Genomic DNA, 19,616 nt, shown 5'->3' on the forward strand with positions numbered 1-19,616 from the left:
ACTAATTTGTAAGCATGGTAGAAATATCCTGATTCTTGTTTAGCTTACTATTAAAGTTAAATAGTGAGACTAAAATAGAATGAGGGAGATATACATGTATATATGCATATCCACTTGCTTTTCTCTCCCCCTTTCCTCGCCTGCAGTACTAGAACATTCAGGCAACTGCCCTGCCAGCTCGTCTTTGCTCCCACTGAGTAGCACAAGAACCAGCCGCCGGCTAAGAGGCCACCTGCGTGCTACAGATAAAGGCTCCAAGCCCTGAGCTGAACACGCCTAAGTGCAGCAGTTTCTGGATGACAGCCAAAAGGATTAATCCACATATTCAGTACAGCCTAACTCTGCCCGTCAGGAAATATTACCTATTCTGTTTCTTTTTCCTCCCATTACTTTTTCCCAAAGTGTGTTCTACCTTCCCTCTTCCCAGGTGCACAAAGGTGGGATCCCAATAGCACAAGCTGCCTGCTCTAACCCCACCAGTTCCAGTAAGGGGTAAATCGCTGGCAGCTTTATCTGGGCCAAGGCACAATCCCTAATGCTTAATACTACTTAAGGATCACACGCTTCTGAATGACAAAGGAAGATACAGTGAATACCTGGAAGTGATATAAACACCCCACTGCTTGCATCTGAATGCAGGAATAATGCCGAGGGTCTGGATTATGCAGAACACCAGGTACTCAGTCTATTTCCCCTTCATTGTTCCAAATCCTCCTCAAGATACTGGCTCTTCAAAATCCAAGAAGAGATCACAGCACCAAGTTACAGATAATTAAATAGCTACTCCAGATGCATGTGCTTTTCATACAATGCTCCTTGATGCAAAGAACATAGGATCGGTGAAGAGCTTCTTGCAGAGTTCGACCATAGAAGATTCTTCAGATTATGTTAGAAACCTACTCTCTACAGACAATAAAAGCCTTCTTAACAGAGGCGAAGACTTTACATCAGTTTTCTATATTAAGCTATACTCTTGTCCAATAGGAAAGTGAAGTCTAGAAAAGAAAAAGTTATTCTACTCCAGCCCCACTTGCTGCAAACAAACAACAAAATATCTTCAATGCTTTTGACAGTTTATTTTGTCTTCTCTGTGGGAATCACAAAATTACAGAATGGCTGGAAGGGACCTCTGGAAGTCATCTGGTCCAAACCCCTGCTCAAGCAGGGACACCTACAGCAGGTTTTGAAATCTCCAAGGAGGGAAAATCCACAACATCTCTGGGCAAACTGTTCCAGTGCTCCACCACCCAAACAGCAGAGAAGGGCTTCCTGCTGTTCAGATGGAACCTCTCGTGGCCCTGTTGGTGTCCACTGCCTCTTATCCCAGCACTGGGCACCACTGAGAAAAGCCCAGCTCTGTCCCTTTTGCACCCTCCTTTCAGGAGTTTATGGACTTGGATAAGATCCCCCCAAACCTCCTCTTCTCCAGGAGGAACAGCCCCAGCTCTCTCAGCCTCTCCTCACAGGAGAGGTGCTCCCATCCCTTGAGCCTCTTGGTGAAATGAAGACATGCTTGCATATGAAATTTATTTTGTACTGGAGAGAGCAACCCAGGTGTTGAGGGGCAGCACTTGGCAAGTTTCATATATAAAGGTATGCCATTAATTCACAACCTAGGCAAAAGTTGATATTCCCAGATCTTCTCAATTTCTTGTTTGCATTGAATTTAATCCCTCGATTTAAGATGGAAAACAACAAAGCTACAGTACTATTCTTAATAGTCACTTGTAAGAATTAGATGTAAAAAGCTGATGTTAGCATAATGAAGTTTTTCTGTTCTGTATGTAAATTGATATTGATAACGAGTTAGGAAGTTCCTTAAATTAAGTATTGTTTTGGGTTTTGTGGACCTCAACTTATTAAGTTATATTGGTCATTTGATAGCAAAGTTCAACTCTTCATAGGCTTCTGACATGAACAAGGAACTCCCTGTTCTCCGTGTGAAGTGACAGGTCTGTTTGTTGTAACAAGGCTAAGTTTAAGTTTTCTCTTTTCCTTTCAACTGATATAAGCCACAGAAGGCTAGCGAAGTTCAGGTTTCCTATGCAAGTACCGTTATGGATAGCCATAGAAAAGAAGCATTTTCCACCAGTCAAATTAACCCTTACTCTTACCACAGGAAAGAGAAACTGCTTCTTTGCATAAACGCATCCTACAAGTCAAAGTACAAAGATTACTCATTAAATGACGTTTTAGCTTTAAGTCTTACTTTATGGCTGCTCAAACCAAAAAATGTGTGTAACATAAAGACTGCTGGGAAGTGGGCAAGTAACACACTAAAATTTTCAACCCACAGTATAAGACATTGGACGTACAGACAATGTCATGTTATTCCTTTTAAAGCTGATCACAAAGTTTCAGACTGGACCTGCAAATGCTGTTTATACAAAAGATTTGAAGTTAGAAGAAATAACCCAATAAAAACATAATGGCTTATGCAAACTGCCAGCACAGTTTACCAAGATGCTATTCCAGTTTCTAATGAACTTTTATTTCTGTTTTCTGAGAATTTACACAACAATAAAAAGGACATAAAAAGTTGCTTTGATAAAAACATGTGAAAGCCAAGTTAACCAGTCAAGTGTAATATTCCTAACCCAGATCTGTTTACTGAAAGGTGAAGCATGAAAGACACTATTCTTAGAGAATAAAAAGCTTCTTACTCTTGCCTAACTCACTAATTGAGGTCTTGCCAAGCAAGGCTTGTGTATTTGCCAAACAACAGTCTTCATCAAACTGGATTATTTCTCATCAACTCCATTTTCCTGACGTAGTAGTTACCTGTGCTATATTACTCTGAAATACTGCATTTTCCTGTAAGTAGTAATGCAGACTTCCTCGGGAGGGACCTCAGAGTTTCAGAGAGAGACTGACAAAATCTTACCGAAATAGAATAACTGGGAATAAAATCTTAACAATTCAGAGTTGCATCAACTCATTCAGGTTTCTCGTTCCCTTAACCGAGGAATTTGCATACCCGCTCTTCCCTAGCATGATAGGTTCAAGGTTAAATTGCAGCACATTAACTGCAGCAGTGACAGTTCTGAGAGTTCCTTGTCAGCCAATGTTTGAGATGTTCCTAAGTGCATTTAAGTCCTTTTAGAAATTTAAAGAAGTATGAATGTTTAAATAAGACCGTGTTATGAATTTATTAAAACAGTTGACAACTTCAAGTGAAAACCGAAAGCTAAAGTACTCAAGATTACATAACCACATTTGGGGTATAATCTAGTGATAAATCACGTGATAAAACACAAGAGCAAGTCAGCATTCAGCAGATCAAAGCTTCCAAAACCATGAAGTTCAGTGCTAGCGCTCTTTTCTTTAATGAATCGCATATAGTATTAATTTACACTATTCCCTTCTGTCTCATCAAGATTGAGGAAAGGAGGTGAAAAAAAGGAAGTGAGGCAGGAAGGAAGTTGATTACTACGTGATCCAGTAATATGCTCTTTATAATCAGACTAACAAACCCATACCCACATATTCCTGAGGTTTTTAGATCACATGTTGCTTCAAAGAAAGCAAACTGCCCCCAGTAAAGGCAGCTAAGGAAATTTAACACTTCATGCTTGGGAGCTATTGCTGAAGATAATAGAAAAACAGCCCAAAGAAAAGCAGTGTACTTCCATGCACAGAAATATCTGTCTAGTCACTAGTATGATGCACCTTAACACGCGTCATATTTGACACAATAACATGCATCTTAATAATTGGTTGTGCTGACAAAGTCATTTCACAGCTGTTGAGGATTTTGCATCTGGATGAATATCTATCCACATAACACCTTGAACAAATCTCCTACTCACATAACAAATCTCTTCCACACAGCAATTTGAACAACTCATTTGATTAAAAAGCAGAAGTGGACAAGAAATGTTGATTGGGAAGAACAGCACAGGCAGGCCATTTTGACTCTAGAAAACACTGTTCTGAGCTACAGCTCTTCAAAGCTTACTTCCAAATATTCTTTTTTTTTTTTTAATCACTTAAATATTTCTATTCTCTTCCTCAGAAAGGCTGCATTTTTAAGAAAGCTAGCAGGAAATCTGATTTGGTGTATGAAGTTATACTCTGGTGTATGAAGTTATACTGCTTTAAACAACTCCTGATGTTAGGGCCTGTCCTTACTGTGTAGCCTGTGAAACAAAACAGACAAATATAATCAAATTGATAGACACGACTGGGAAACTACAGTAGAATCAGCATTTCCCTAAGAACTATCAGATTTGCATTCTCTCTCTCACTTTGCCCCTAGCTTTCCAATTTCAGAAAGATACTGACAAAACTACAAACCTGTAACCCTACCGACTTTTACTTCCTCAAGAACACAAATTTCCTTAAAGATGGGAGTGAGAAGAGGGAAGAAAACTTGAAATCAGATATGGTTTTACTACCAACTATTGCATAACTGATAGTGAAGCATGCTGCGTTACAAGTATCAACAGAAAGCTTAGCACTGTTTCACTAGGAGAGCTAGATTACTATACAGGATGCATTCACACCACCCAGCAACTGCCACTTAGTTTCTATTTCGTATTAAGTTTTACTATTGGAGAACACAACAGGAGGAGTACTGTTACTGTATCAAACATGGGGGATACCTTTAAAAAGGTGCCAATAGATTAGGAACTATGGATTCAGAAAAAATACCACAAATTAGATGTCCAGATTCTTTAGATGTGCCCTAGAAGATAAAGGAAATGTGACTTCCTTCCGTTATGTTGTAAATATACATGATATTATTATACATTCTGGTGTGTGGTTAATTGACACATGGATTAAGGAATATATTTATTTAGTTTCCTTCAGTGATTGTTACAGAAAATATTTGCAATCCAAACAGTAAATTACAAAAGTCAACTCTGAAGAAGGATCATCAGGAACTCCTTTAGAAGGCTGAAGACAATGAAGAGTCAGAAACGTGCGTAGAAAATAAAGCCCAGTACTGTAAGATTTGCACAGAAGATAAGCTAGAAACAAAGGATGATTAGTTTACACCTGCACAGAAGCAGCACTGAGGTCACTGGCGTAGGATGCAATTGATGCTCATACGTTTTTCAACACATGGGGAAAAAAAAAAAGTTACGTTTAAAGATATGACTAGAACTTTTTCTTGTTCCACTAGAAAAGTTTCGGTACTGCAGCAACCCTTTGTCAAGCAGCTATAGCTGCCATCATGCAAGGAGCAGCTGAGCTGGGAACACAGCGTACAGTGACACCTCTGTAACCACAGCACAGGGCTATTACTTTATTTGTTCTGTGTAATTATTTCACGTCTCTTCGAAGTACTCTAACTGCGCTCAGTTTAACTGTTGCCCTTCTACACGCTGTCAGAACCTTCCAAGCTCACGAGGCTTTAACTTCACCGAATACTTCCTCTGCTGCTCTAAAGCTCCAAAAGCCAACAGGAAGTGCTGTACCAAAACCCTTAAAATAAGTTGCAGATGTTCTTCAAAAGAAGATCTAAGCTCTGCATTCTGTGATTCTGTGTGAAAGGGGGTCATTTCATACGCTTGATAAAGGAAAACATGCAGCAAAAAACTTTTGTGTAGTATGAAAGACGTTTAGACGTAGAGCTTAGGGATATGGTTTAGTGGGGACTGTTCACATTAGGTCAGAGGTTGGACTCGATGATCTTGAGGTCTCTTCCAACCTAGAAATTCTGTGATTCTGTGAATATATGGAAGCCTTCTATTAAAGACACTGTTTATAAGGTGTAATTAATCTAAGAGATCTTTTCCACCTTATAAAGCAATCTTACAAAGCTCAACTATTTTACCCCAGGCCAACTACGATTTAACTGGTTTTGTGAGCTTTTAAATATATATATATTTCTGTTTTAAACAAAACAAAGCTAAACTAGCTTCAGACGGGTTATACACACGCTCAGGCTAACTTACACCAAGCCTTCATCGAGGTAGCTGGCGGGGGGTGGCGGCACCCCACGGAAAGCCTCAGAAGCGCTCCCCCCGGCACCCACGGGGCAGCAGACGGCAGCACTTACTTCTCGTAGAGCAGCTCCTCGTCCGTGCAGAAGTAGTGGGTGTTCACCGTGCTCTTGGGCTTGCTGCGCAGGGTGGCGAAGTACAGCCGGTCTGAAACACAGGCGGGGGCTGCGCTAGGACCGGACCCCGCGGCGGGGGCGGGGGTGGGGATGGGGATGGGGCAGGGGGGGTCCCGGCACGGCCGGGGGGCCGGGGAGGGCACCCCGCGAGCAGGGGGCAGCCCGGGGGGGGCCGCGCTCACCTCTGAGGATCTCGGCGGCTCCCCCCAGCAGCTCGGCGGCGGCCGCCGGCGGCTCCATCTTAAAGAGGGCGCGGAGCAGCGAGGCGCGGGGCGGCTCCGAGCTCATGGCGGCCCCGGGCGGCGCCGGGACGCGTTGGCTGCGAGGGGGCCGCCTGCCCGCTGGGGCCGCCAAGCCGCATAGGAACCGGGGCGGAGGCGAGGAGCGGCTCCGGGACGCGGCGGGCGGGAGGGGAGGGGAGGGAGGGGAGGGGGGAGAGCGCCCGTGGGGACCGCGGCTCCGCTCCGCCCCCCGCCCGGGGCCGCCCCCGGATGAGGAGGCAGCGGGCGGTTACCAGGCGACCGGCGGCGCGTTGGCAACAGCGGCTCGGGGCCTTTGTCCGCGCCGGCCCCGGGCACCCCGCGGCGCCTCCTCCTCCGCCGCCGCCTGCCCCGGGGCTGCCGCCGCGGAACGGCCCCGTGGGGCGGGGCGGGGCGGGGCGGGGCGGAACCGGGGCCGCCGCCGCCCTGCCCGGGCTGGGGCGTTCGGTGGCGGGGGTCCCGGCCCCGCTCCGCCGTCCGGCCTGATGGACGGGCAGCCCCGCCAATCCGAAGCCGCCCTGCCAGCCCTCCGGCCAATGAGCTGAGGCGACGGCCGCTCCCGGGCACGCCCCCCGAGCGGGTCTCGTCCCGGCGGCGCCGCCTTCCCGCCAGCGGCCGCGCCCTCGGCGCTGAGGGGAGCGGGGGGCGCCCGGGGGCAGGGGACCCGGACCCGGACCCGGACTCGGACTCGGACCCGGGGCTCGGGCACGGCCCGGAGCGCCCCAGGCGCTAGGATGAGCCGAGGGCGCTCCCCGAGAAGTTACCGAGGGGTTAAGCAGCGGTGAGGTGTCCCACGTGCGCTGCCAGGGCTGTGGTAACGCGGCCAGAAGGCACCCGCGGCTCCCTGCGTAATGGGGAAAGGCTGGGCTCGGAAAAGCCGAGTTAGGCTGGTGGCTGCAATTAGCCTCCCGACAAAGAAACAGAAGCATTAAAAGCATTAAAACTGCCTTTCTTCCACCCACCCCTTCAGAAAGGACTTGTAAGTGCCAAATAGAGCAGGCTGCTCGTCTCATTCTCACACCTAATCAAGAAAAGGGTAACAGAAGTGAGGTGATCTGTTAAAAAAATGATGCTATTCCTCCCCAGAGGAGGAAAAAAAAGTTGAAATACCTTAGAAAGCCGTAATAATGCAATATGCAGCTCTGAGGTCCACGTTATCATCCCCATCTTCTCATAACCTAACCTCAAATCACACCCAGTTCACGTACTGAATTCTCATGTGCTTGCAGATGAGGCTAAACTGGGGTGTAAAACGCTTTTGTCTCTTCTGTTTTTAGTCTAGTGTCATAAGCACAGGATGATACTGAAGAACTTTAAAAGTGCTGAAGTGAAAACACTTTTTCAAGTAATCGTTTTTGTAGCTGCTTCTTTATTTTTGGTATCAGTTCGAATTATTTCGTACCTGCATTCTTACGTTGTTCTTTTCCTTTTTTTTTTTTTTTATATATATAGCTCCAGAACTAATATTCCTACATATCACTCTCTTTGAGCCTGCTCCTATGAGCTGAAGCAAGGAATTTCTTTCTTACTAGTAAGTACTATTCTGTACAACATAATTGCAAGACAGACTGTAGTCTTCAGTACACCACATTAAATAAAGGTTGCTGGAGGGTATTTGCTTTCCATGGAAATCAATGTGTTCATCTATGTTGTTCTATACGGCTTTCTCTTGTATTTTTTACCTGTAATTAAAACAAATACTCAATTCTTTATTTACAAGCAATGTCTTGGAGTAGAAATTCTCTGTGGGGCAATATATCCAAAACCACAGATTATTTTTACTCAAACTTTCATTACAGGCCAATTTCTACACACATTTCTAGGTGCATGCCACATGAGGGGAATATGCATGAGCAGTCTCAAGTTAGCTTTAACTAAGGTATCTTGGGCAACAGAAGCAAAGATGGAGCTGTTTAACAAGCTACATTCCCAGTATCTAGAATCCCTAGATAGTTTATGCTTAAGCCTGTTCCTTGTAAACATACCTAGCTAGGTTAGTATATCTAGAATGCATACATGACTGGAAACTGAAGCCCGCCTCTCAAAAATTGTTTGCAGGCTTACATACTCTTTGGCAAGATAACAAATGTTTTGGCTGCATACAAGCTTTTCATTAGTGGCAGTTAGCTAGAACCCTAAGCATAGCAAATACTTAATCTTTCTCTTCCTCCTATAAAAATATACTAAATAACCTCCACGTTGTTTTTTGTTTTTTTTTTTTTTTTTTCAGTTCCAGCATTCTTTCATAGCTTTTACAGTAGGCTTACACCTTTTAACATACTTTCAGAATGTTTTCATGTCATTTTTTTCTTATTATAATTATTCCAATTACTATCTTTAATGTTTGATATAAAGTATCAAGGTGACAGTGACATCTTGTGGCCTTTATTTTAACTGTAGGTAAAGCAGCAATTTTTTTGTAGTCCTCTCATATAATTTTAGGACTATATCCTGTTTTAAAAATGTAATTTTAAGAAAACAACTTCTCCTTAAATTAAAAATGTTTTTTTTACAAGTATTTCTTAAATATGTATCTTAAGACGCCATTTTAAAAAAAAAAATCTATATTGCATAAACACAAATTTCTACAGAAAATTCAGAGATGGTGATGAATCTGTTTAGACTCCAAGATATTTCCAAGTGACATCTAGGTAATCTCCTAGAAGAACTTATCAAATACAAATTATTTTGTTAGAATATAAATTAAATGTTCAGTAATATATTTGAGCAAAGACTTCCAAGGCACTTTTATAACCATCGAAGGACAAACGCATTATTTGTAGCTACCAACAAACAAGTTAAAAACAAAACCCCTTTGGTTCCTAACAAAATGAATTACGGCTAAACTTGAAGTCCAATCTTTGAATTTGCTTTTTTAAGACTAACTGCTTACTGCTCTGGTTTTATTATGTCTTTTTTACCCCTTTATGTGAACTTTACCTAAATTAAGTGAAAGTATGCGTCAACAAATACCTAGGGTATTTTAAAAGAATTGGTACTGCTCATCTGTATTGAAACTGTGAGCTTACTTTAGACATTTAACAATGAAAACTTGGTCAATAATGCAAAAACAAATACATAACAAATCTGTTTATATTTTTTATTTGACAATGGTACAAATTAAATTTACAAGTATAATAAAAGCTTGTTCGATTAATTCCTTCACTGATAAAGAGCTAAAAATAAAAAAGCTCTAAACCAACCCCTTCTTCCCAACAAAGAACCCAATATTAAGATTTGGCTCAGTTGACAGTTCACTTTACATTTTAAGAGTAAGGTAAACAGTATCTGTGACACTTCACAATTTCAGTTAATACTGCACAGAACAGAAATTACAGATGAACAATTAAGTAAATGAAATGCAGTAAGTTACCTCTATGAAAGTTGCATTTCTGGAAAGGTCATAGATCTATTTGGATACTACTTCTCACTACAGCACAGTAATTAAAGTTTACTTTTCACTATTACAAGAAAATTAAACAGATTTTACATTGCCATATTAAGATTTCACCCCTTAAAACTTACAAAAAATACTAGGAAGACTTCACTGACCATAAAACAAATCCTTTGACAGACAGAACAAGACAAGAGTCCGCTGCTCCTCCCAAAGAAACCCAGACTCTGTGTTCAGAATCAGCTGTAAAGAACTTGTTACATTTTTCAAACATTGCTTTTGTTCAGCTGAGCAGCTAACTGAAAACAGGTTTGTCCTATGTTAACATAATATTTCCAAAACTAGAGTCCCAATATAACAAAAGCTATTAATAATAGCTGTTTCTTGCCTGAGGCCACATAATTCAGAGACCGGTAACAGTTCATCCCTGCCACATCACTGTACTTTAGAACACTTTTTTTTTTATAGTGTTTTACCCACTCATTGTACATTTTAATTCGGTTGCTGGAGCTACCAAAAACAGAGATGAAAGGAACCAAAGAGTAAACATTCACTTGAAATAGTAGTTAAAAAAAAAAAAAAAAAAAGCAGACCTGTACTATTATAAAATGTACACTCTGGAATAAATGTAGAACAGCTTCCTCTCATCAAGAACTGTAAATATTATTATTTTTTTTTAAGTGAGAATTTTCTTGGGAACATTTTTGTAACAATGCACATGCAATGTAACAAAAAACTAAGTCCTCAAGAGAGTATTAATAAGACAATCTCATTGTTTTCTTTTGCTTCCCTGCATATATAATTTTTGTATTTTATTTATTCATGTTTTTGTACATTTCTTACAGCTAGGTTTTACCTTTCAACTGTTTGCAGTATTTCAGCAACTCTATGCAAATTATTAATAGGAAAAAAAGCCATATCACAGAGACCATTTTTCCACTATCTCAGCAGGAGCAGTTATTGTAGGCAATGGTTTTAGGACTATCTCAGATTAAGGTGGGGTACTCTTTTTCTGGTTTGCTTTCATAGCAGCTTCAGAAACATCTCAGAATACAGAGTAATAGCTTATATACAACGTTCGAAAGGATTTTGTACAGGAGCCTTGCCAGCCGTTTGCTGCAGCCCTTCTATAGTTTCACTGGGAACTGTTTGGAGGAGGAGGAAAGGGAAAGGAAGCATCTAAACATGTAACTATCAAAAATATTCCTAAACCTCATTTGACTAGATACATATATTAAAAAAATAAATAAATCATGAACATTAAGGGTAGGAGTGCATTTTTGTCTGCATGTTTCTGGAGAACTGGCCTAATTGTAAATGCTTTTTAGGTGATGGAAAGAGGATAATTTTATTATAACTGAACATTATTATTTATTTTTGAAGTTTTCTCAAAAAATTTCCTTGGGTGGTTAATAAGAAAGGGGGACAAAAAAATAAAAATTAAAAGCTGTATGGAAAAAATTTGGAGGCTACAATTAAGGACGGCCAAGATGCAGTAATTACATCTTCTCTCCTTCCATTCAGTACAATTCACTGAGGATTATTTAACATCTAACCCCTTAAATTCATTGGCTTACATTTTATTTTTGTGATTGGCATAGTTAGGAAAACCAAACTGAGAAATCATGATATTAGAGTATTTTAAAGGCATGCCATCATAAATATTTACCAGTTTATTTACACAGTAAGATCTCTGTAACAAATGCTCTGCTCGGTGCCACATTCCGGAGTAGCCGCTGTTAGTGTCTTTTTCTAAATTTCTTATATCAACAGGCTTCACAAACACTCCCGAAGGCTTCCCTGTATGCCTTGCTACCAGAAAATTCATGGCAATATCATCACAATTTTGAGTTTCATCTATTAAGGCATAAACAGCTTCTGGCTGTCTTTGAAAGTCTTCTAAATACCCACTATGAAAAAATGCTGCACCAATAAGAACCATAGAATATTGATCTCCATTTCCAAATCCAGGGTTCTGCAATTCAAAGCTGCCGTAACTGTACACACCTGAAGGAGTAGAAATGTGCTTTCTAGGAACAAATCCCACTATATGCTCTGGAAATTGCTGAAAGTAAAAAAGAAATTAAAAAAAAATTAAAATGAAGGCGACACTGTGAGATAAAAATGTTATACATCTTTCACAAAAACTTATGCTTTTTCTTTTTTTTAATGAGAGGAGCATAAGATTACTGCCAGTAAATACAGCGAACACAGCTGTTGGCATATGCTCCTTTGATCTACAGAAATGCTGTGCTTAAATACAGTTTTGCAAACTTAACCCAATATGCCTCATTCCATATCACATATCGCTAACAAACATCTGTTCTCAATTTGCAGCTGTAAATTTGGCACAAAATCAAATTTTACAGACAATCTCTTAGATATACAGAAAAACCAAAGCCTCTCTTTTTTTTTTGTTTTGCAGCCTACTAACAATTTAAATAAATTCAGCAATCGGCAACTTCTGTGTTCATGTACAAGAAGAGTTAAAAATCTGAAAGTTACAAACTACAGGTATAACTAATATTGAGGAACAGTTTGGCAATTTCTATTACTCAATGTTTCAATTCTTTTAAAATCTAATTTTACAGCTAGAAAAACAATGGTAGAACACTGTGATATAGTATTACTCTAATTAAAACCATTAGTCTCATTAGTAACTCATAAATACTGCCTGCCAAGGAGCAAAACATTACCTGCCAAACAGAAAAGGCAAAAGCAAGGTCATGAGCACTGACTAGTGTATCGTCATCCATCATTAAAACAGCTGAAGGAAGGAAAAAAACAACAAATTTTTAACTTAGCAAAGGATTAAAATACATGGGCACAGTATGCAGTACAGAATTTGACAAGTTAGCTGTGAACCTTCTACAACCATTTAGCTAAGTTGCAGACCTGTATCGTAACTCCTTGAAAGCAAATTCTGAAAACATACTTAGATTTCAAAGCTGAAGCAAGGCTGCAGCTCTGTAATAACTGGATGAAAACCTAAATTTTAGAGTATTTGCCATCCTACAACAGAATTCAGGAACCTCTGATAATCTGTAGTACAGCTGGACAGATCGTTGTTGGAAAACTTGGGAGTGTTTCACAATGCAACTTCAGATTCTACTAACCTTGTGTAAAATACAACTAAAAAGAATTAAATCTCATATACTTAAAATGCCTTATACCATTCTTCAGTGTGAAATTTTACCCATCTCCTCACTGCTTCCAAGTTTGAGTAAGCAAGCCTAATAAATCATATTGAATGATGCCAACGCAATTAACTATGATCGAGAAATCTTTGCCTTAAATTTTAGGCAAAAGGCTATCAGAAAATGGAAAAGAAAATTATCAGAAAATTTCATTATCAGAAAATAATGAAAAATTATACTAGAACTCCAGATGCATTAAGGCTGCTATTTTTACATTCAGCACAATCCTATCACAGTAAAACAAACAAACAAACACACACGCTGGGGAAGCTGAAATTTCTAGTGTCTGCCTGTAATTCATGGTTTGAGTAGCAAGGCATGTTAGTAAGGGGGCAGTAAACAGAATTACCTTTACTAATCATGAGTAAGATCAGGTCTGTAATGCAACATTTGTGTTTTTTTTCCACTTGAAACAAACAGGACTTATTGTTGTGCTTCTCCTGGAAAGAGCTTAGGAAGAATATTTAGATGAATAGCCAAGGACTTGGGAAAATATTATTAAAAAGTATGAGTACTTGAGATATGAGTACTTGAGATAGAAAGCTGGACAGTTAGGGAGGGGAGTTTCTCTAAAGAGCAGAACATGCTTGAGAACTTTGTCTTAAAATCATGAATTAAATCAAGTCTTATCAGATAGCTTAAGACCAAATTAATGCAGAGACTCCACAAATATGTGCACTATGAATTTCAGTGAACTCCCTATGTTTGCTAGACAAAGCAAATGGAGAACGAAGTTGCAAAGGCCTATGAAATGCATTTGACATCTTTTTTTATTCTTCTTACTCTTAATTGTCAACTTCTAGCCTGCTGCTTCTGGTGGTGATGGGCATCTAATAGTATAATACAGGTTCCTTCCCTATTACCTACATTGCGTTAAGTGGCCCAACAGTTCCATGGATTCATTACATAGTGTAACTCAAACCATCTCTCTTCAGAATACAGATTTTGAGTATGAAAATAGTGGTAGTAATATGAACTGCTGATTACCTTTTGTTTCCAGCTCGGGGAAATTCTGGAGTCTGTTCCTCATACGATTTACAGCTTGAACTTTAAAGACAACAGGGACAGGATGAGGACCCAAGGAATTCCACATTTCCTCTGGTACTTTCTCACCAATGTTGTTCCACACAACAATCACTTTATGCAAATGGGGGATGGCTTGGTAATGATTTAAAAGCTTTAGCAGTAAGTCAGTTCTATTGTATGTCTGCATAATAAGAGTAAACGAATCCAAGGTAGGCTGACTCTGGGCTTTTGGTTCCCTCCGCAAATTGGGCATTTTGTCATCTTTGATATTGGGAAGCAAAGCTGTTAAAGCACCCGCCACAAGAAGCAAGACAATGATCACCACAGAAGTGAAGCGTAGTAGGCGGATGCCCATAACTCGTCCTGGAAGTTTACAGAAGTGCAAACACCTTTAAAACAAGTAACAGGAAAGGAAAAGTTATTAATCCCATGTACAGCTACCTCCCTTGCTTGCGCAAAACTCCCATAACATTAAATAAACTTTTGTTTAAGTAAATAAACAAGTGAATATGTAAGGAGGATTTTAAGACCTGAGGCAATTAATTTCAGCTATCACGGCAGATATTTCTGGTACCCGGTTTCTGACGTTGACGTGCTTTTCACCTCTGATTTTTTGGGTTAACTCTGAATTTCCTCATTTTCCAAAAATTAACTTCGGTTAATTCTTTATATTGTTACCATCTCTTATTTTCTCAGTACAGTGTTTCTGAGTGAACATTTACACACCAAACTCATCCAGGTGAAATTAGAAAACAGATTTGTACTTCCAGCACTGCAGGAGCCTTGCCTTAGTTGTGAAACAAAAGGGCGAGAAGGTGCCTCCTCAAGTACACAGACTGTAGAAAATACGGTTCTGATGATACTAACTGAAGCTGTCATACAGTTAGGGCAAAAGAACCATGCCAGATGAAGCAGTGTAGGGATGTGGGAACATCAGAAGCAGCTGTTCTGAAATCCAGAATCCAGCAGAAACTGGAGGTGTCAGAGGCTAGGTGCTGTGTGTTAGCTAACTGCAGGGTTGGGGTGTGGGGGTCAGCCTAATTTAAGGCAGGGGTTTCTGGATCCTCCTGCTTCTGGAACTAAGTGGGAGCTCTTACAAAGCAGCTCCTACAAAGGCAGCCCTGATTTTCACCTCTTAAGCAGTATTCCCAATTCTCCAGACCTTTATAAACTGTAATGTCAGTGAGATCTACCGATCACTGCATTCCATGGGCTGCACCTCAAATGATGCGTGATCCACATCTGTTCCTTCTCTCTGCTAGCAAGAGGGGTATGCATTGGATAAAAGATAAAGAATCTGAGCTTACTGCTAAGTAGTTATTCAACTACAAGTATCAGGTGTTACTCCATTAGTATGTTCCAGGCTTTCAGCTGGAAACTCCAGTTAAATTGAATGATCCAGGACAGTCACATCAATTAAAATTTTTGACAGACTGACTGTTTTTTCACAGAAGTTTTGATTTTTCCCACCCCCCCAAAGCTCATATATTGTGCTTGAAAATACGAATATAAATTACGTAGTCTAGAAAACCCTTCAACTTACCTCATTGTTGCCAGGTAAGATTGTTTCCTCCCCTGTTGTTTTTACAGAAGGACAGTCGTTTGTGATCCTTGAATCTGATGGAGAGTAAAAGGAGTCTATAACTGAAGATCAACAGTTAGCCCACATGCTACCACCATCTTTCTGTAAATTAACATTCCTGTTGATTACCAATTTATGTGCACATTCTTGGCAATTATCCAATCCCTTTTGCTATTGCTCAGCTGAGTAATTATCTCTGCCTTTCAATGAAATCTCCAGGAACAAATTATTATATTAAACCAATTGCTTAGAAAGAAAACACAGCACTCCTCCCCCACTATGGCAACATCTCTGTATTCTGTCCTTAGGGTCAGACAGAGATGCAAGCAGGTCTCCAGAACCTCACAGTCCATTACAAAGTTTACCAATCACCACTAAAATGCACCATTTGGCTACCATAGTCAAGCAAGTAGTCCTGCTAACAGATCTTTTCAGGCTCATCCCCTTCAAACTTTCCTTTACACAGCTTACCAATTGCATCAGAGGCACATCTGGTGTTTTTGAACTACCTGGTCTGTCAGGTAGAGAAGGGAAGGCAAATTCAAGTGTAAGCACGAAAAGGAAGCATGCAGAAGATGCAGGACAGTAGCCTAAGCAAGCTGTGTAAGTCTGAGTTCCAGTTTTATCCCTGACTTATTTTGTGATGCTAGCGAAGTCACTGAAGCTGTTTCCAGAAATTAATCACTGGTTTTGGTTGCTTCGTTTCAGGTCATGCCTGATTGGTAAAGAGGATGGACGAGCAGCAGGAGCTGCTCAGCACTTCTTAGCTCCAACATATCTTGGCCGTATCTGCTTGGTCATCTGTGATTTCGTAAAGGTGAGCCTCATATAAGGGTGAGCCTCAACTGCTCTTCCCCCAGCTGCAACCCAGATGTGACAGCACTCACCAATTCCACTATGACAATTAATCAGTAAAAATTTAAAAGCACGATTAAGGTTGAAATTTACGCGTTGTTTATCCCAGCACTGAAACCTGCGTTTCATCGCATCCTTACACACCGCAGGCTGTGGCGATGCTGTTACACCACTTGAACGCCTCACACGCAGCCCTTACAGCTAGAAGTCGTTACACTTTTACCAACCAAGTTATGAAACTGCAGCGCGACGCTGCCCGCAAACATACCCCGCCTGCAGCGAGCCCCTCTTCAAGCCCAGACTGAGGGAAATGAGAACCGTGAGCCGAGGCGCGGCGCTTCACCCCTGCCGTCAGACAGAACTGACCCGGACACAGGGGGCCGGGCCCCCCCCGGCTGCGTCCCGCCAGGCCCCGCCGCAGGGCCCGGGCCGCGGCGCCAGCCCCGGCAGCGCGCGGGGTGCGCAGGCGCGCTGGGGCCGGAAGTGGGGCTGGGGAGGGCAGGGGAGGGGCGGGGAGCGCTGCGCCGCGCTGCCGGGCCCCGCCGGCCCCCTCCCGGCCCCCTCCCGGCCGCGCCGTGCCCGTCCCGTGCCCGCCCCGCGCCGCCCCGCACCATGCTGCCCCTCTCCATCAAGGACGACGAGTACAAGCCGCCGCGCCTCAACCTGCTGCGGAAGGCGTCGGGCTGGTTCAGGTGAGGGCCGGGAGGGTTGGAGAGGGGGGGGGGGCGAGGCCGGGGCTGTGGCCGAGGCCCCCGCCGTGACGCGCCGCGTGTCCCCGCGCAGGTCCATCCTGGCCGACAGGACCTCCCGCAACCTCTTCTTCTTCCTCTGCCTCAACCTCTCCTTCGCCTTCGTGGAGCTGCTCTACGGCATCTGGAGCAACAGGTACCGCCCTGGGGGTGGGGGGGGGCTGGGGCTGCCACGTCTGCTGCCGGCCGGGCCGGGCCTGGGCTCGGCTCCGCTCCGCCAGGGCCCCCGGCGGGATGCGGCGGCTCCGCAGGCTCCTGTCAGCGGCTCTGACCGCTTGCCACAGGGATCCTTCGTCTGGGGATGGCAGCGTGTAAGTGCTGGGTGGCATAACCGGCACCGCGCCGACTGTCCCGGCTTTGAGAAACGAGAACGAAAGCCTGCAGGTATAGAAAAGTGACATGTGCATCCGCAGAGGTGTAAAAGATGGAGGGACCGGGTTAAACTGCTGCTGAAAAAACTTGTATTAAAACATAAATGGGGCATGTGAAGGAACTGCCGTGCGGCGTTACAGGTAGAGAACAGGTAACGTGGCATCTTCATCACGTGCTTTGTTCTCGACAGAGGTGTTACTCTATGGTGGCATTTACAAGTCCATACGCACGTCAGTTGACTGCCATGGGAATGTCTTAAGCCCAGCAATTTGTCCTTGTGCGTGGAACCAGAGATCCTTATCAAAAGCTGTAGTATGGGCACAGATTACTCAGATGCTTGATTAAGAGTCCTAATGAGCAATGTCTGTTTGGAAACAGTTGCATCCTACTACTTACCATACTTGTCTAATTCTCTCAAATTGTTCAATCAGGTCCTTAACACTGTTTACAGTAACAGCTACTGTAATGCTAGTGAGAACCCAGCGCTGTCTGGAGCACAGACTCTCTTGGCACTCTGCAGACTGTCTCAGATGTACTTAAGTTTGACTTTGTTGGTTCACTTCTGCAAATTGTGTGTGGACTATTGTATGCGTAGTCTGAGTAAGAGTATTTTTCTGAATAGTTCAGGAGATGGGAAGATTTTTTTTCTAAATGGTTCAGGTGTAGACCTAGGGGGTTTCAGTATCATCTTGGAGCAGCTCTTTATTCCAGTGCACCTGTCTTGGGTGCATGATGCTGTTGGAAGCATGGTGAAGGTGATCTTGAATTCTGTTCTCACTAGTGTCCTTAACGACGTCAATGAGACAGAGACGGTAAGACTGCAAAAAACTGCTGTGATTGTTCAGATGATTCTTCCCTTGGCTTCCATAGGCAATGGATTTTCTGTTTGATCGTGATTCTGAAAAATACGCCTTTATCCATTCAAATGTAAGTAGGTTGCCAGGAGTTCTTTGACTGGGCTTTTCATATTTCAAAATAAAATCTATGATTTCAGCCCCCAAAATTGTTGTTAAGTTCTAAAATACTTCAGTCTTCATTTTTCTTCTTGATTATTTCTTATATTCTTCTTAGGTTTTGTTTACCGAGTTGCTGAGTTGTTTCTTAAATCACAAAACCAGGTTCTAAGTTATATGAGCCTCTTACAAATAGTCTGGAATGTTGATGTTCTTGAAGGACAGACAACAGAACGGATTTTCCTAGATGAGAACTTAAAGTTAGTTGAAGTGAAGTCTGCTACTGTTTTAAAATATTTACTGCACATGCATTTGTGCTACTAAATCAACTGTGGAAGTGTCCTCTCTTAGACACGGTATGTGTGACTACAGGGATTCTGCTAGATCATGCTCTGGTTGACGTGTTCCGCTGCTAGTGGAAGTTTTGCATACATCCCCGTGTTACTACTGCTTAACTGGATCACTTGTTTACCTTCACTTCACACCCACTTTTTTGTCTCTTTAATTCACAGGTCGTTAAAAGAAATCTCAGATGCAATCAGATTGCTAGATTACTAAAATAACTCTTACCAAGTTTCCTGTCTTTTGTGCAGCTGACTCATTTATTGCTGTACCTCGAATACTGAGTGTGTCTATGCCGTGTAGTGAAATGTGTCGCAGACACAGTCTGTCCTGACCCATGGTGATAAATACACGTGGCTCTGTGCACTCGGAGATGTTAGTTTCAGTCCTGAAAGCGGCTCAGCTGTGCTGGTGTTGCACCTGTGGTCTTCTTGCAGGTTTGAGTGCATTGCCATGATCTTATGCTGTATGGTTTCTGGCTATAGAGCTGATGTGGTTTTGTCTTTGTTTCAGTAGCAGTTAGTCCTTAGACGTTTCTCTTTCCTGAGGGACTGTACAAAAAAGCCATTTCGTAATCACTGCAAACTGAGGCCTACTTGCACAGCCTGTTCATGATCGGTAATTCAGTCCAGTTTGACAACTGTTGTTTGCAGTTTCAAATCCTGTTTATATACAACATACAGTGATACAACTACTGACTTAATTCATAAGTTGCTTTGACCTTTGTAGGGTAAAGCAGCATGCTAAACTTCTGAGTTAGTCACACAAAATTTTAACTCTGCACTGGCCATTAAACTAAACCATTTAACAAGTGGTCTT

At 42.2% G+C, this 19,616-nt stretch overlaps 3 protein-coding genes across 5 annotated transcripts in view; 1 reads left to right on the forward strand and 2 right to left on the reverse strand.

Annotated features, from left to right (window-relative positions):
* CDC14A (cell division cycle 14A) overlaps positions 1-6,668 on the reverse strand; it is a 60,747-nt gene extending 54,079 nt beyond the window's left edge. The window contains exons 1-2 of one of the 2 annotated variants that reach the window (XM_082766265.1): positions 6,250-6,668; positions 6,008-6,098 (exon numbers count right to left, since the gene is read on the reverse strand). In XM_082766265.1, coding sequence (XP_082622391.1) covers positions 6,008-6,098; positions 6,250-6,355 — 197 coding nt within the window. In that variant the 5' untranslated portion in view covers positions 6,356-6,668. The remainder of the gene's footprint in view (positions 1-6,007; positions 6,099-6,249) is intronic. The other variant, XM_082766264.1, reaches the window with a different exon arrangement.
* Positions 6,669-9,419: 2,751 nt separating this feature from the next.
* EXTL2 (exostosin like glycosyltransferase 2) lies at positions 9,420-16,840 on the reverse strand. 2 transcript variants are annotated; one of them, XR_014318024.1, is made up of 6 exons: positions 16,650-16,840; positions 15,488-15,561; positions 13,906-14,333; positions 13,268-13,368; positions 12,418-12,488; positions 11,727-11,786 (listed from the first exon to the last, which is right to left on the reverse strand). XR_014318024.1 is itself a non-coding variant. In XM_082766007.1 (5 exons), the coding sequence occupies exons 2-5, from the start codon at positions 15,490-15,492 to the stop codon at positions 11,295-11,297; spliced, it is 996 nt and encodes a 331-aa protein (XP_082622133.1). In that variant the 5' UTR covers positions 15,493-15,561; positions 16,650-16,840; the 3' UTR covers positions 9,420-11,294. The 2 variants fall into 2 exon arrangements, 1 of the variants encoding a protein (XP_082622133.1); XM_082766007.1 differs by lacking the exon at positions 13,268-13,368 and having other exon boundaries at positions 9,420-11,786.
* A 95-nt stretch (positions 16,841-16,935) lies between these two features.
* SLC30A7 (solute carrier family 30 member 7) overlaps positions 16,936-19,616 on the forward strand; it is a 29,915-nt gene continuing 27,234 nt past the window's right edge. Inside the window, exons 1-2 of the mRNA XM_082766604.1 lie at positions 16,936-17,073; positions 17,165-17,266. Coding sequence (XP_082622730.1) covers positions 16,994-17,073; positions 17,165-17,266 — 182 coding nt within the window. The 5' untranslated portion in view covers positions 16,936-16,993. The remainder of the gene's footprint in view (positions 17,074-17,164; positions 17,267-19,616) is intronic.

The sequence above is a fragment of the Aythya marila genome (assembly GCF_965140915.1).
Source record: "Aythya marila genome assembly, chromosome: 8".
Classification (NCBI taxonomy): domain Eukaryota; kingdom Metazoa; phylum Chordata; class Aves; order Anseriformes; family Anatidae; genus Aythya; species Aythya marila.

Excerpts from the sequence above, each read along its gene's own strand:
- EXTL2 (XM_082766007.1), bottom strand. Across the intron at positions 12,489-13,905 it reads CCCCGAGCTGGAAACAAAAG|CTGTTTTAATGATGGATGAC; the intron begins GTAATCAGCAGT and ends TCCTTCCTTCAG. Across the intron at positions 11,787-12,417 it reads TTGCCTTTTCTGTTTGGCAG|CAATTTCCAGAGCATATAGT; the intron begins GTAATGTTTTGC and ends TTTTACTTTCAG.